Consider the following 16,379-nt stretch of genomic DNA (forward strand, 5'->3'; position numbering starts at 1 on the left):
TGCGTGCATCCTTCCTCCACCAGGAAGTTATCACTGAAGGCAAGAACAACTCCACAAATGAAATGCAGCCAACAAGTGCCACAAAGCATCTTCCCAAAAACTCTTCACGAGGGACCTGGAGGGTGAGGTGGGGCTGGAGTAGGAAATGAGGCTGGAAAGGTAACTGATAATAACCGTGTGCGTGCGCACACGCACACACACACACCCACACACGCGCACACACACACGAACTCATGGTGCAAGTACTCTGTGCCTGGTGCTGAACAAGGCCATTTACACATATTGCATGAGTGGTAACATGGAGGGCACTTGGAATAGTGCCTGGCAGAGTAAGCACACAATAAATGTTAGCTGCTATGATGAGTATCACAATTACCTAGGTTTACTATAAAGGATATGTTCACAGCATCATTATTTACAATAGCCAAGATCTGGAAACAGCCCAAGTGGCCATCAGTAGATGGATGAATGGATAAAAACAACAACAACAAACACGTGGTACATTTACACAATGGAATACACTGCAGCAGTAAAAAAGAAGGATCTCTTACCCATTGAGACAGCATGGAAGGACGTGGAGAGCATTATGCTAAATGAAATAAGCCAGTCTGAGAAAGACAAGTATCATATGATCTCACTCATATGTGGAATCTAATGAACAAAATAGATCCAGAGACACTGAAGCATGCAACAGACTAGCTTATTTCAGAGGGGAGGGAGTGGCGGTGGGAAGAGATTAACCAAAGAACTTATGTGCATATATGCATAACCCATGGGCACAGACAATAGTGCAGAGAAGGCCTGGGGAGGGCGTGGGAGCAGGGTAAAGGGGATCAATGGGGGGAAAATGAAGACATCTATAATATTTTCAACAATAAAGACAAATTTTAAAAATGGTAATAAAGACAATCTCCTAAGATCAGCACTATTGTTTCCCCCATTTATCAAGTAAGAAATCTCAGGTTAAGTCACTGTCCAGGGCCCCACAGCCAAGAGGCACTGACCTGGAACCCAGCTTTCAAACATTGCACCATTCTGGTAGGTCAAGGTCAAGTGGCAAAAGATCTTAACTGTCAAGCCTAAGAGGCGAGGTTCTGTTAGGTAGTGGGGAACCATTGAGTGTTCTGGAACATATGTGGGTCATCATCATTGTTCTTGGGGGAAAATATTTAGAGTATATTGGAGGCAAGGGAGCAGAGGCACCAGACCAATCAAGAGCCACTACCATAAGCCAGATCTGGGCAGGACAGGGGGAGAGAATGTATTCATTAGACATTTTAGAGGCAGAATAGATAGACTTTGTCACCAAAGGGACAGAATCAAGGTGGCTGAAGATTTGGGTCTGGGTGCCTAAGAGAGAAATAAAGTTATTAATAGGAAAGGGGTTAGGGAGAGGAAGAGGAGAGGAAATGAATTCATACTTGACCATGTTGTCTCTTTTACCCCCTCTCTCTCAACACAGGTGACAGCCAGCACTCTGGATTAAGAGCTGACATTTACTGGACACTCACTGTGTGCCCAGTGTCCTAGTACTTCACACGTATTAGTTAACTCATTCGAACACCATGAGGACGCTTGAAGGCCCGCTATTGTCCCCATATGACAGATGAGGAAACTGAGGTGTGGTCTGCTCATGTTGCTTGCCCAAGTTGCACTCGGCACACAGTGGGTGGCCCATCAGTGTGGCTGACCCATTTACGCTGGGTACAAGGCCCGGTCCTGTAACTGGCAGCTCTCGCTCACGCCTGGGGGCCCTGACACAGGGAGATAGGCGCTATCACTTGATGACAGAGTCTATCAGCCACCCTGCTTTGGGCTGGCAGGGCCTGGTATGCCTTTGTTCCATAGGAGAAGGCTGACTTCACCTCCGCCCTTAAAGGGGCATTACACCCCAAGGCAAGCTGACCTGCTAAGCCAGTTACTGGCAATGATATCCAAATAAGCACTTCTATGGCACTTTGCTGGGCCAGGCATTTTCTATGGCACTTTCCTAAATGTGAATGTTACTAAATTAACTTTTCATTTACTGGCATCAGCGTAGGAGTTCACTTGGTCTGCGGAAGAACGGTACTAAACAACCACACCGAGAAGGGGTTCCTTTTCACCCGACCAGACTTCGACTTGAATTGGGGGAACTGAAGAGGGCACGGGTCCTCGGTGTAGGGCTGGTGAATCTCCCCAAACATAACACATCTGTGCACACAGCCCCTGGGTCAAGATACACTCCCAGTGCCCCAGATGGCCCCCAGTTACTTCTTGTTTTTCTCCAGTTCCGATTTAACTGGCATTCTATATGCGGTAGGTAGGTACTCACAGCAGAGATTCCTTTTGCCAGTTCACCCACAGAGCATTTTGAGATTGAAAAGGTTAATGTTTACTTTAGGAAAGCATCAGGAGCAGTGATCTGCAAAGCGGGAATCAAAGGCTTTACAGGGATGCAAACGTCCCTTACCTGTCAGGGGACTCGGGCAATGGCGCCGGATCCCATTTCAGATGGAGGTTCCGACCCGGAGACGCTCCACCCCAGGCTCCGAAGAGTCGGTGGAAAGAGGACAGTTCCCGGCCAAGGATTCCCCTCCACCTGGTTAGGCCCCATTTTCTAGGCCTGAGGACAGGTGAGGAACTTCCTGGTCCCGCGTGGGGGGGTGCGCCCAGGTCTGACAGTCAAGCACCCAAAGCAGTCACAGTGGCTGACATTTATCACGCGTTCATCCCATTCCATCCTCCTGACACCCGTGTGAGGTGCGTGCCATGCTCATCCCCGTGTTACAGATGCGGAAACTGCGACGCAGACAGAACAAACCTGCAGGGGAAGCTCACGCAACCGGCCTGGATTCGCACCTCGGTTTGCCCGACTCCCCAACTCTGGGCAGCCACACTGGGCCGTTCGGAGGAGAACCGGAAGGAAGCGTGCCTCGTCCTCACCCGGGCGGATGACTGGCACCTCGGGGGGCTTGGGGGGCCTGTGGGCCGCAGCACCCTGTCTCTGCTCGCCTCCAGCGTGGCCGCCGGAAAGCCTGATGCCGGCCAGAGTGCTTCCGCCGGGGCTGTTCTCTGTCTCTGAGCCCCCGGAGCTCCGTGACTTTCACCGGGACATACACTGCGGTGTGTGCGTTCCCTGCTCACCCTCCCGGCGTCGGAGTCCCGCCGAGTCCGCCTCTCCTCGGCTGGAGGAAATGTCACAGCCGACCCTCGACCCACGCGGGTTTGAATGGCAGGGGTCCACTTACAGGCGGGTTTGGTTTGGTTTCCCCCAAACATGCAGTTGGCCCTTCGTATCCTCCGCGGGTTTCGCATCCGGGGACTCAACCAGCCGAGGGTCTAAAACAGCATTTTCACGCGTCCAACCGCAGATTCGCCAACGCGTGTCCACCACGCCGTCTGGGTACGTGCGTCGCTTCCAGGCGCAGTTTGGCGAATCTGCGCATCTGCCTAAGCCAGGGGTTCTCACCCTTGGCTGCACATTAGAATCACCTGGGAATCTTTTTAAAATCCTGGTGTCTGGGCCTTGAAACAGAATTTCCGGAGGAGGAGGCCCAGACACCAGGATTTTAAAAAGATTCCCAGATGATTCTAATGTGCAGCCAAGGGTGAGAACCACTGGCCTAGGCGAAGGGCCGTCTGGAGTCAGAAGGTATGCGCGGATTTCCTGGGGGGCAAGCACCCGTAACCCTGGCGTTGGTTGAGGATCAGCCGTGCTGGCTCGCTTTCGGCCTCTCCTCTGGCCTATGATTTGCGTCTCTTGATGGTTTTACTCGGAGGTGTTCCCTGCACATCCTTTTCCCAGCCACTGCGGGGACTGTAACATCCTTTTTGGAAATTCACCTCCTTCGTTGTTTCAGGTCACAAATCAGGCCTTGAAGTCCAGGAAGTCATTTTTGGGTTTCGCTTGTGTTTCCCTAATTTTTGCTTGCTTCAGCTTTCGTTTTATGTAGTAAACCAATAGTTGGGCTTTAAAAATAATGAAACAATACACTGCTGTGCTATCAAAACAGATCACTGTGCCACCACGTTACAGCTGAAGGTGAATTCCTACTCTTGTCAGGTTGAGGTTTATGATGTGTGTGTCCCTTACCTGAGGGAAGCTTCAGAGGTCATCGGACCCTCAACAGCGTGTTGTCAGAGAATGGTGGGCAGAAAAGCTCTTGACCTGTCTGTGTGCCTGAGCATGTGTGTGAGTGCGCGTGCCAATGTGTGTGTGCATGGGTGCATGGGAGTGTTTTGCCTATGCATGCGTGTGCGTGTGCGTGTGCATGTGCAATGCAGGTGCCACTTGAGTGTCTGTGTACACGCCTATGAATACACAACAAAACACGTATTTTGTTATTAAAGATTCTGTTAGAAGATGCTTCGGGGTAATTCTAACCCATGTATAACTAGAGAAGGGGAAAAAAACATCTCTTTTTGTCCAGGCAATAAATGGTTCTTGGGTTTGTGCCTCCAAAATGAAATATTTTTTTTTCCCACCGAGAAGGAAAGTGAGTGATGACTGCCATTTACCGAGAACCCGCCTGGCCCATAGTGAGTGCTCGGTAAGTGAGTTATTAAGTAACCAAGTATTTGTTGAGCAGTTGCTTTGTGCCGGTCATGAGCAGGGAGCCACGGAGAGCATGGTGGGGACCCTGCCCTCCGGAGCTGTCTACTGACACTGAACAACAGAAATAAGTGAATTCCGCTCACGCTGTGGTGCATAGTGCATTAGGGAGTGAGAAAGGCTGTGGAGAAAAACAGAGAACGGAGTTCCGGGCGTGAATGGCTACTTTAATCAGGCGGTGGGGGAGTCTCACTGAGAGAGTGACATTGAGCAAAGATCTGAAGGAGGAGAGGAAGGGAGCCTGGCAGATGTCGGATGGAAAAGCATTCCAGGTAGAGGGACCTGCAGGTGCAAAGGCCCTGAGATGGGACCTGTGCCTGACCACGTGAGACTTCTCATCCCCTCTCCCTGCCATTTTCCATCTCAAAACTGACAAGCACAAGTGTCGCCCGCCCAAGCGCTGCGGAAAGCATCTCTCCCGTGACCCAGCCGCCTGCCTCTTTAACCTTGAATGCCTTTTTGGGTCTCAAGTGTCACCAGGTGTCGAATGAGCTGCCCTTACTTCAGAAGAACGGCATGGGGTGGGGGTGGGGGGGCCTTACCTATTAACTGCCAAAAGTGGTCATGCGGTTATTTTTAAACATGGGGAGGAAGTATTTATTGTTCGGGCGAGGAGAGTGGGCAGCCTGTGGGATTCTTCTAGGGAACCAGCGCTGAGTCCTTTCCACCATGGTGAGTAGCCAGGGCTCCCGGAGGTGAGTAATGCTGGGTGGACGAGAAGGGCACCACCTATAAACAAAGGACTGAGGGGGCAGGAGGGGGGAGGGGCAGTGGCTTTTGAGGACCCCAGGCTCCGATGGGGAAAGCGCTGCTGGCTGTGTCCGCATAGAGGATCCCCAATCAATGCCCTGATAAGCCACAAATAACAGCAGCTCCCAGGGACTTGCAAAAACAAAATAAGAGAGTTGGCTTTTTTATGGCTTGTCTACTGACCTCCGGAGGAATCAATAACTCCCAGGGCTTGCAAAATGGGATTGAACGCTTTTAAGGATCAAATTGTAATTCTTTTCTCTTGTTCGGGCAGCTGGGGAAAAGATCTTTTTGTTTTCACCTTTTGAACTTGCAAAATTAAAACCTTTCTCCAGGCGCAGTTCAGTTAGGCGTCCCCCTCCCGAAGCAGGAAGCCCCCAAATTAGGGCCAGCAGAGGAGAGAGGTCAGGAGCACAGACCCTGGAGCCAGACTGCCCAAGTTCAACTCCAGCTCTGCTTTTTGCTTTGTGACCTTGGGCAAGTGACCCAACCTCCCTGAGCCTCAGTTGCCTCCCCAGTAAAAAGGTGACGGTAATAACAGCATCTACTTGACAGAGCAATTACGAGGATTGAATGAAATAATGTATGTACCCGTGTTGAAGCTGTGACTATTTAAAGTCTTCTTTGCACTGTCTGTGTGGTGCAAGGCCGGAACATTTAGAGAGATTTCGCTGCCATTTGGATCAGGGGGAAATGGTGTGTGTGGGTGGGGGAGCGATTGGGTTTTAACACCCTGAAAAAGTGTCATTTCATCTCGACTTTCCTCATGGTTTCGTGAGCCTGACTCCCGCCCCCAATCAATCCTCCTGTGCATTACTGAACTTTTTGTGAAATGCATTGGAACAAAAGCGGCTGGTCCCTGCGGGGGCTGATCTGAAAGCATGGCTCCATCCCCAGAGACACACCTAAACTCCTAGTTTTAAAATATTTTTAAATATGTTTTTATTGATTTCAGAGAGAGGAAGGGAGAAGAAAGGAGAGACAGAAATATCATGATGAGAGAGAATCAGCCATCAGCTGCCTCCTGCACGCGCCCCCTCTGGGGACCTAGCCTGCAACCCAGGCAAGTGCTCTCACGGGGAATCATTTCGCCACCTCCTGGTTCTTAGGTGGACACTCAACCACTGAACCACACCAGCCGAACAAGCTTTTAAAAGGAGCCTGCTGCAAGAGCCTCAGTCTCTTATGATCCACCAGAACCAGGGGGGCCTCCTTTGAGAAATGTCATGTTGTGTCATTTTATCCCTCCAGCATCAGTGTTTTGAAAGGAGTGTGGACACCATAGCCCCATTTTACAGATGAGCAGCTGAGATTTACCCGGAGACAGGGCCTGAGCTAATTTTCTAATTTCTGACTCTTTTAATCGATGCCTCTCCCCCCCACTCTAGGCACCCAAGAAAGCCAAGAAGAGAGCCGAGGGAGCCAATTCCAACGTGTTCTCCATGTTTGAACAGACCCAGATCCAGGAATTTAAGGAGGTGGGTGCAGCTATGGAATCATTAGCCTGGAGGCAGATTCCCAGCATTTGGGGAGCACCTTCCCTTCATTCCGTGTTCCCCATGGGAACCTCTTGCTTAGATGTCTTAAGCCTCCAAACAACCCCAGATTTTTAATAACTTTTGCTAATCATCAAAGTAAAGCTTTTGTTGTTGTTGTTGAAAATGTAGGAAAATTTTCAGAACACACAAATGACCTATAATTCTACAACCCAGAGATAGATTATCAGTTAACATTTGGGTATACAGCCTTCTAGTCATGTTTGTTATATATATTTGTTAAACAAAGTTACAGTCTTTTGCACCTGCCAATGAGTGTCTGGTAGTTTTCTTTGAGCAATTCAGTATCAACATTTTCTATCATTTATTTAAACCACTTCCTACAGTGGGATGTTAACATGTGTTTAGAATGTTTTATTTTTTCATAAGTAACACATTTTTGCTTGTATCTTTGGTTATTTCCTTGGAATAAAATCCTAAAAGCAGAATTGCTAGGTCAAAGGAATTAAATACATACATACATACATACATACATACATAGCAGCCCTGGCCTAGTGGTTCAATTGGTTAGAGAGTCATCCCGTATACCAAAAGGTTGTGGGTTCAATCCCCAGTCAGGGTGCATGAAGGAGGCAACCAATTAGAAGTTTTTCTCTCACATTGATGTTTCATTGGTCCAAATTGTCCTCCAGAAATGAGATGCTAATTCCTCCTCCCATTGGCCCCAAGAGGAAAAAGTACTTTTTTCTCTCACATCTCTGTCAACATTGGCCAATAGTCTAAAATATTTTTGCCAATCTGAGAGATGAAAAACAGTATCTCTTGGATTTCGAATTTTACAGTCCTCGATTGTTGAGTACCAGCGAGGTCTGAAACCCTATCACATTCTCCGGGACTGTGCCTTATGAAGAAACTAAGTACCAATCAGGCAAAACAAAGCCACCGCCTGAAGGCTTAGAACAGTGGTTCTCACCCTTGGCTGCACATTAGAATCACCTGGGAATCTTTTTAAAATCCTGGTGTCTGGGCCTCATCCTCCGGAAATTCTGTTTCTTTGTTACTAATGTTGTGGCCCCACCCCATCACAAAGAAACAGAATTTCCGGAGGAGGAGGCCCAGAAATCAGGATTTTAAAAAGATTCCCAGGTGATTCTAATGTGCAGCCAAGGTTGAGAACCACTGGCTTAGAAGGACAGACAATTGATTCTTTTTCCAGCAGTTGTGATTGGCTCACACTGAGGCACCCACGCTCCCAGACCCGGCCCTTCGGAGGAAAATACGCTAAGCTTTGCTAAAGCAGCCAGTGTGTTTTATACCAAAGGGGAGGCGACCGGGGCGTCCAAATGGGATGTGCGCACTTGCACCTTTTGTCCCCACTAACTTTCAGTCACAGGAATGTCGTGTCCCACAGGCCACCAGGGAAAGAGGAATTCCTGGGATGAAATGTCATATCTGAACTTAAAATAGTCACCTTCCAGGAAGAAAAAAGCCACCAACCCTCTCCACCCCATCCCAACCTCTGAGAGGAGATCAGCTGCTGGAGGTGGGGACAGGGGACAGGGTTCCAGCTGCCACAAAGAACTCAAAAAAAAAAAAAATAGTGATGACATGTCATTTATAAAATCCCTGGGCATTTACACAGCTCTCGGAGTCTCCCTGCCAGCTAGCTGAGAAAGACTACCGGCTGTCTTTTACAGACAATGTGGGCTGGCGAGTCGGGGGGCAGACACGAGACCCTGGTTTTTAACTTGTTTTCTTTTTCAATAACAGCTTTATAGAAATACAATCCGCATACCACAAGTTGGCAAATTAAAAGTAAGCGTACAATTCAGGGGCTCTTTAGTACAGTGGCGGAGTTTTGCAACCATTATCCCTATCTAATTTCAGAACATTTTCATCGCCCTCAAAAGAAAGCTCATACCTGTCAGCAGTCACTCCACGCTTCCCTCTTGCCCAGCCCCTAGTGACCACGGGTCTATTTTCTGTCTCTATGGATTTGCCTACTCAGGACATTTCATAGAAATTGAGTCACACTATATGTGGCCTTTTGTGCCTGGCCTCTTCCACTTGGCATCGTGAGTCCAGGCTCACCTATATTGTAGTACCTGCCATTATTTCCTTCCTTTTTTATGGCCGAATGGTATTCCATTGTATATCAGGGGCGGGGAACCTTTTTTTCTGCCAAGGGCCATTTGGATATTTATATCATCATTCACAGGCCATACAAAATTATCAACTTAAAAAATAGCCTGCTATATTTGGTCAGACATTTAATTAACTCACCCCTAGTGCCTTGGCAGGGCCAGACCCAATGATTTTGAGGGCCTTACATGTCCCGCCGGCCCGATGTTCCTCACCCCTGGTACAGATAGACCACATTTTGTTTATCCATCCATCCACTGGTGGACATGTGGGCTGTTTCCGGTTTGGGGCTGTCATGAATCGTGCTGCTGTGGACATTCATGTTCAGGTTTCTGTGTGGACAGAGGTTCTAATTCTCTCGACTGGAAACCTGCCAGATGAGTTTCTGGATCATACGGTAACTCTATGCCTACCATTTTGAGGAACTGCCAGATTGTTTTAAATCTTTGACTCTGGATTTATTCAGTGTTCCTCGAAAATCCCAGAATCCCACTTCCCGTACCCCCTGGCCCAGCCTCTCGAGCTCCTGCCCCCTGATTTTTCCTGAGCTGACCAGCCAGCCACCTTCCTTCCACAGGCCTTCACCATCATGGACCAGAACAGGGATGGCTTCATCGACAAGAACGATCTGAGGGACACCTTTGCTGCTCTTGGTAGGTTGCCCCTCTCGGCCTGCAGGAGGGTCCGTCCCACGCCCATGAGGGCCAGGAGGTGGGACCATCGAAACAGTGATGAGCTTGTTGTTTTCCAAAGAAACAGCTCAACCAAGATTGACCTTTAAGACAAATTTCAGAGGATGGGAAAGAAGAGTTTAACTGTTGCGTGTCCTCATATCTTTTCTTTTCTTTTTATTACTGTTTGTGTGTGTGATTTGAATGCAGTGCCAGCTCACAACAGGACACTTGGAAACATTAGAGAAGTTTAAAGGAGAAAACAATAGTACCCTTTAGGCCACACTCCACTGTTAACATTTCAGCCTCTAAGTCTTTTCTAGGTATATTGGAGGGGGAGATTAAAAATTGGAATCATTCTATTTTGGATTCAGCTTTTTAAAATGTACATCTCAAATGTGAACATAAGTGCACGGAGCTTTTTCATAATATACTAGAGGCCCGATGCATGAAATTCGAGAGTAGGCCTTCCTTCCCCCTGGCTGCCGGCACTGGCTTCCCTCTGGAACCCGGGACCCAGGCTGCCCTCCGGCAGCCAGCACCCAGGACTCGGGCTTCCCTGGCAGAGGGAGGCCCCGTCCACCCACTGCAGCCTGCAGGTCGGTGGCCTGGGGCGATCATGGAGCTCCCCAATTGATCGCCCCGCTGGCCAGTGGCGTGGGCCTCCCTCTGTGGGGCAATCATGGGGCAATGGCTGAGCCCCCGACCAATCACATCGCACCCACCTTGGCTGACCTGGCGCCAGTGGGTGTCATAGCGTGGTCCGGGATGGTCATCCGGATGGTCATTCCTCTGTTCGGCTGTTTGGTCGATTTGCATATCACGCTTTTATAATATAGGACATGTCCCACCTGCCACCACTCACCCCTTCCACACACACATACACACTCCGATCCCTAGAGCTCAGGGTCACTGTGAACAGCAATACAGGTTGTGCACCGCACAGTTCGACAGACTCCTCTTCATGTTTGTAGTCATTGTGGATTTTTATATTTAAAACATAAATTATCCTGACCTGGCCAGTGTGGCTCAGCTGGTTGGAGCATCATCTCATATACTGAAAGGTTGCGGGTTTGTTACCCAAAGACAACCAATCTATGTTTCTCTCTCACAGCAATGTTTCTCTCTCTCTCTCTCTCTCTCTCTCTCTCTCTCTCTCTCTTTCTCCTTCCCCCCTCTCTCTAAAATCAATAAGCATATCCTCGGGCGAGGATTAAAAAGAATAAAAATAAATTAAGAAGGGGTCTCTTTTTCTAATTTGCTCAAGGGTCCTCTAGAGGCCTGCGGCAAGGACTAGCGTGAGGAGGTATGTCAGACTCTCCAAGGCTCCTGGGTTACAGCAGCCATAATTCGAACAAGTACCCCAGGGACTCTGATCTGTCTCTCCCACCTCCGGCTGAGAAGGGCCAATGTATAAGATGGCCATCTCCCATTGGCGTAAAACATTAAAACATCTGTATAAAATGTTCCAGGTTCTAAAGACACTATTTTAAATATAACTAACCCCTCCTACATCAGAGTTTGGCCTGGCTATTATAAATAACACTGTCGGGAACATCTTCTCACGTGAATCTCCGGCGGGTCCTCTCTGTCTCTGATTATTCTTGGACTAGATTCCCTGAAGTGAAATTACAGGGCAAATGCCAGTGTGCTGCGCGCGGTTTCCGTCCCGGCTGGGAGGCCCTGAGTGTGTGTGTTTCCTTTCCTAGGGCGTGTGAACGTGCAAAATGAGGAAATCGATGACATGATCAAGGAAGCCCCAGGTCCCATTAACTTTACGGTGTTCCTGACGATGTTTGGGGAGAAACTTAAGGGTAAGCTGGTGTGCATCTGTGTGTGTGCGCGCATCTGTGTGTATGTCTGTCTGTCTTTATGTGTCTTCATCTTTGGGTATGAATTAAAGCACTAGGAGAATAGACAGGGATTGCCAGGAGACAGAGGCAGAGTAACATTCGGGGGAAAAGAATAAAAACAGCAGCTAGCCCGGCCGGCATGGTCCAGTGGTTGAGCGTCGACCCATGAGCCAAGAGTTCACCAGTTTGATTCCTGGTCAGGGCACAGGCCTGGGTTTCGGGCTCAATCTCCAATAGGGGGCAAGCAGGAGGCAGCCCATCAACGTCTCTCTCTCATCAATGTTTCTGTCTTTCTCTAAAAACAAACAAAACAAAAACAAAGACAGCAGCTAATGTTGCTCCAAGGCACCCACTGAGCCAAAGTTCATGCTAAACACTTTGTACGCATGACCTCATTTAACAGCATCCAGGCATGGGATCTATTCTGCTCCCCAGTCTTCAGATGGGGACTGAGGCTCAGAGAAAGTCACCTAGCTAACAAGTGCTGGAGTCAGGATTTGAATCCCAGTTTTTCCAAATCTAGATCCACCTTTGACCTTGAGTTTTGCTCAAAAATAACTGGATTCTTAACCCACTCTTTAAAAAATATCAAGGCTCAGTGCTCAGAGGAAGGCAGGGTCTCTTCTCCAAAGAAAATAGCCTTTGCCCTGGCCCCCCAACCTGGGTGAGGGAGGTGGGGGGCTTAGGTCCTGCCTCCTTGGGTCCAACAGGTTCCAAGCCACCCGCAGCACCTTTCAACCCTGTTTTCTGTTTCAGGGGCAGACCCTGAAGAGACCATCCTCAACGCGTTCAAAGTGTTTGACCCCGAAGGCAAAGGGGTGCTGAAGGCTGATTAGTGAGTGGGGTCTATGGGAGAGGACATGGGGGCTCCCTGCTTCCCCCACACACACCTTGAGCCAACACCTGCTTTTCTCTCTCTGCAGCATTAAGGAGATGCTGACCACACAGGCAGAGAGATTTTCCAATGAGGAGGTAACAGGGCCCTTTGGACACTCTCTGCACCCCAGCTCCTGGCATCACCCTTCCGGGGACTCCATCTTCCTCTTTCTAAAACACCCCTGACCCACACTGAGACAGAACCTGCCATTGTTTACTGAGCCCTTATCCCATGCCATTCTCTCAATCACCCCACGAGGTCAGAACTAGTATTATTGTCATTTTATAGATGGAAAAACTGAGGCCCAGGGGAGTACAGTCACTTGCCTAACAGGACAACACTGACGGTAAATGCAGGTCTGACTCCAGGTTTACCTCCCCCACAATGCAGGGAGCCCTGGGTAGAGCACCAATCTCCTGATGGAGGAAGGGTGGCGTGCAGGTACCACGTAAGCTGTCATGTAGGCTCCGCACTACACAGTTCTCCTGGAAGCTGTTCTTATAATATACTAGAGGCCCGGTGCATGAAATTCGTGCACAGGTAGGGTCCCTAGGCCTGGCCAACGACCAGGGCCGATCTGTGGGGCAACTGGTTGGGTGACCGGTGGCTGGTCTGGGGCCTGCAGGCTGGGGGCAGCTCCTGCATTGAGCATCTGCCCCCTAGTGGTCAGTGCATGTCATAGCGACTGGTCGTTTCACCAGTAGTTCAACCATTCGATAGATTTGCATATTAGGCTTTTATTATATAGGATATCAGAGTGTGTATTTGTTGCAACAGTTTCCCAGAAGATGGCAGTAAAGTGTCTTTATAATTTTTTTTTTAATCACAATATATAATTTTCTGGCAGGTGGCAGTAAGGTGCCTGGAAGAAGGGACACTTAATACTTTGCCAAAAGTCCTATATGAACCAGCAACAGTCTTATCAATATTATTAATGTTCCATAAGGAGTCTATTTAAAATAGTCCCTACTCAGGCCTGATTCCATCAAGTTCCACATTTTACTAAAAATTCTACTTAGATTTTTCACTCCAAAACTTAAGCAGTTAAAAGAGCCTGCCTTCTCCTTTGGACCTGCTCCTTAACCTCCCTGTGCCCCAATATCCTCATCTGTAAAGTAAAGACAGTAATAGAACCTACCTTAGTACACTGTGAGGATTAAACAAGTTAGTATGTGTAAAGTGCCGACATGTGGTAAGGATAATGTTATCACATGTTAGCTATTAGTAGCCAGTATGGTTTTTTAAGATAACTAGTCAATATTTTTTAAATGTGGAAACTGCGTGTTTTGTTTTTAATCTAGATTTCTAGACTCAGATTCCCTCAGAGTCTGATCTCCTTAACCACGTGGCCATAAGCAGCTGGCCCTGAGCAGTTGCCCCTTTTGTAGGTGTCCCCTGTGTCCCTATTTAGCCATAGTCCCCACCAGGCCCATGTTGCTCCCTTACATAACCTGTCCAGCTCCTTTGCACACTTGAGTGTGTGATCCCTGTTTTATTGTCTCAGGTTGGGTTCTGGGGGGACATCCCTACAGAGTGACCCTTAGGGTCAGCACCTGGGAAGGAAGGGCAAGGAGGAGGGCTGAAGGGAGATACTGACCCAAGGAGTGACCTGGTTGACACTCCTGGTGGCTAGAGTAGCCCTTCCGAGAGGTCCCACGCTGGGCCCACACTGATCAGAGGCTATGGGCTGCCCCAGGAGGGCGTGACCTTGGGTCCTGCAGCTCTGCAGCAGCTGGGTGACAAGGCCTTCCTGGAGGGGGTCTAGTGACACATCTCTATGTCTACTGCCCCCCTGACACGAATCCTCACCATCCCCCTCCCATGCCCGCATCCCCACTGCCTCTCCATCAGGCCTGCCCCTGCACACAGCCCTCCTTCCTTCTTCCCCTCCCATCATCCTCTGCACCTCTTGCTGGTTCATTGCAGATTGACCAGATGTTTGCCGCCTTCCCCCCTGATGTGACTGGCAACTTGGACTATAAGAACCTGGTGCACATCATCACCCATGGAGAAGAAAAGGACTAAGGGAGGGGCTCACTGCCCAACCTGGGCTTGTCTTTGTGGGGAGGGGGAGGGGGTCCCTGCTCTCCTATCACTTGGCCCGGGAAAGCCACCATCCCTGCCCCTGGCCTGTTAGCTGTGGCTGCCTCATGTATCTACCTCCACCTTCTTTGCAGCCTGGGTGGCTTATTGACACCACATGACCATACATCCTCAGATGGAAATCCATGCAGAGGCCACGTCCAAATAAACAGGAGGTCGTGTATTTGTCCACAGTGTTTCTCTGACAGTAGGGACTGCAGAATGGCTGGCCCTTTGCTAATTCCCGCAAAGGCAGAGTATAAGCTAGTGATGGCCCTGCTGTCATTATTATTGAATCTTAGTGACTATTTAAAATAGACTTCAGCCACTCAGCACTATTTCTATCAAGGGTTACATTTTACTGGAATGTTAACTAGAGCTCAAGCAGTTGTAGAGCCCAGCTTCCACGACACCCTTTCCCCCAGGACACCATTGGAGTGCCCCTCCAACAAATGTGCTTAGACAGGCCCCATGATGACTTTAGAGGAAGAGGCTGCACATGCATCCTAAGAATATGTTCATTTGGCCAAAAAAAAAAAAAATATCACATCTGTTCATTGTAAGAGATGAATTTCTAATTTGAGATAAAGTAGAACTTGTCTACTTCTCTCTAGGAAGTTGGAAAATGGGTACTGGTTTCTGACTCTGAGGTCCAGGAACTAGGCCTAGGCATGAATTGACTCTTGATTTTGAGTGATCCAAGTCATTGTTAAAGCATTTGGGTCTATTTTGGCTGTGAGAATACCAACTTAGGAAACAAATGGGTTCACGGAACTGAGAAGTCCAAGGGCCTCAGGCATAGCTGCATCCAGGAGCTCACAGGTGCCATCAGCACCTGAGGAGGCCTGTCCCCTGCACTGCTTTCTTTCCTGTTGCTGGGCTCTCAAAGGTAGCAAAACGGCTCCTGTCCATTCCCTCAGCAATCTTACTGGAAAGAGGGCATCTCTCTCCCAGCTGCACACCATCCCAGAAGAGGGCCTTTGGGGTATCTAGCCAACCCTGAAACAGGTGGAGTGCTCTGACTGGCAGAGCTGGGTCACATGATGAACCCTCATCTCATCCTGGGGCTAAAATCAGCCCCTTCCCCAAACACATGGCTGTTCCCCAGATGCCTTTCAGGAAGAAGAGGAATGAACGTCAGACCCTCGTAAGTTTTCAAGAGAATCCCAAGAACTCGGGACACAGCCCAAGCGAATGATGGGATGGGAGCCAAGAGCTGAAAGTGGGGATGGGAGTGGCAGCTGGAGCCACTGAGAAGGAATGACGGGGTCCAGGCAGTCAGAAGAGCCAGGCTGGAGAGAGTCTTCAAGGCTCAAGAATAACCTGCAGGAGCTCAGGGGCAGCCCCATCAGCATGAATGACGACCTCAGCCGGGGCTGCCGGGAAACGGGGCCCCTTTCAAAGTCAACAGCAAACTGGGTAGGCAAGGACCCAGGGCGCCCCACTATGTCCCACTCACTGCAATGACCCACATGCCTCATGCCCAGAACCTGCAGAAACACAGCCAGGTCCCGGGAAGGCCTGGGAGGGGCCCCAGCTCAGAGCATTCAAGAGCAGCGTGTGCTTCACGGCAAGACGCCCTGGACACAGCTCTGCAGTGATACGTTCACCCAACACACACACACACACACACACACACACACAGAAAGGGGGGGGCAGGGAGAGAGACACAGAGGTTATGTGGCTTCCAGTTCCTGCCTGTGAATGGCTGCTGCACCCCCATGTGATTCTGCGACGTGAAGATCAATATTTTGGCTTCCCCACTGGCCCCTACGCTTCACTCGTCCCTGCTTCACCGAGCTGACATGACAAGGGGGACCTGTGCTGACCACAATCTCAGGTTCTCAGGGGCCATGGTGGCCTCACACAGCTCTTGGATCCTGTGCGGGCTTTAGACCTCAACCCCTCCTGCTC

At 49.4% G+C, this 16,379-nt stretch overlaps 2 protein-coding genes across 2 annotated transcripts in view; both read left to right on the forward strand.

The window, feature by feature from the left end:
- Positions 1–16,379, forward strand: part of PHETA1 (PH domain containing endocytic trafficking adaptor 1) — a 396,663-nt gene that overhangs the window by 284,445 nt on the left and 95,839 nt on the right. The window lies entirely within an intron of this gene.
- On the forward strand, positions 5,173–14,649 carry MYL2 (myosin light chain 2). Its single transcript, XM_059676133.1, has 7 exons — positions 5,173–5,266; positions 6,733–6,822; positions 9,560–9,635; positions 11,363–11,467; positions 12,263–12,341; positions 12,430–12,478; positions 14,310–14,649. Exons 1-7 carry the CDS (start codon positions 5,264–5,266, stop codon positions 14,406–14,408), a joined length of 501 nt encoding a protein of 166 aa, XP_059532116.1. The 5' UTR covers positions 5,173–5,263; the 3' UTR covers positions 14,409–14,649.

Source organism: Myotis daubentonii, chromosome 19, assembly GCF_963259705.1.
Source record: "Myotis daubentonii chromosome 19, mMyoDau2.1, whole genome shotgun sequence".
Lineage (NCBI taxonomy): Eukaryota > Metazoa > Chordata > Mammalia > Chiroptera > Vespertilionidae > Myotis > Myotis daubentonii.

What these genes read in the sequence shown, in the direction of transcription:
- MYL2 (XM_059676133.1), top strand. An exon ending in GTTTGGGGAGAAACTTAAGG is followed by an intron (nt 11,468 to 12,262) that starts GTAAGCTGGTGT and finishes TTTCTGTTTCAG; the next exon opens with GGGCAGACCCTGAAGAGACC. An exon ending in AGAGATTTTCCAATGAGGAG is followed by an intron (nt 12,479 to 14,309) that starts GTAACAGGGCCC and finishes GGTTCATTGCAG; the next exon opens with ATTGACCAGATGTTTGCCGC.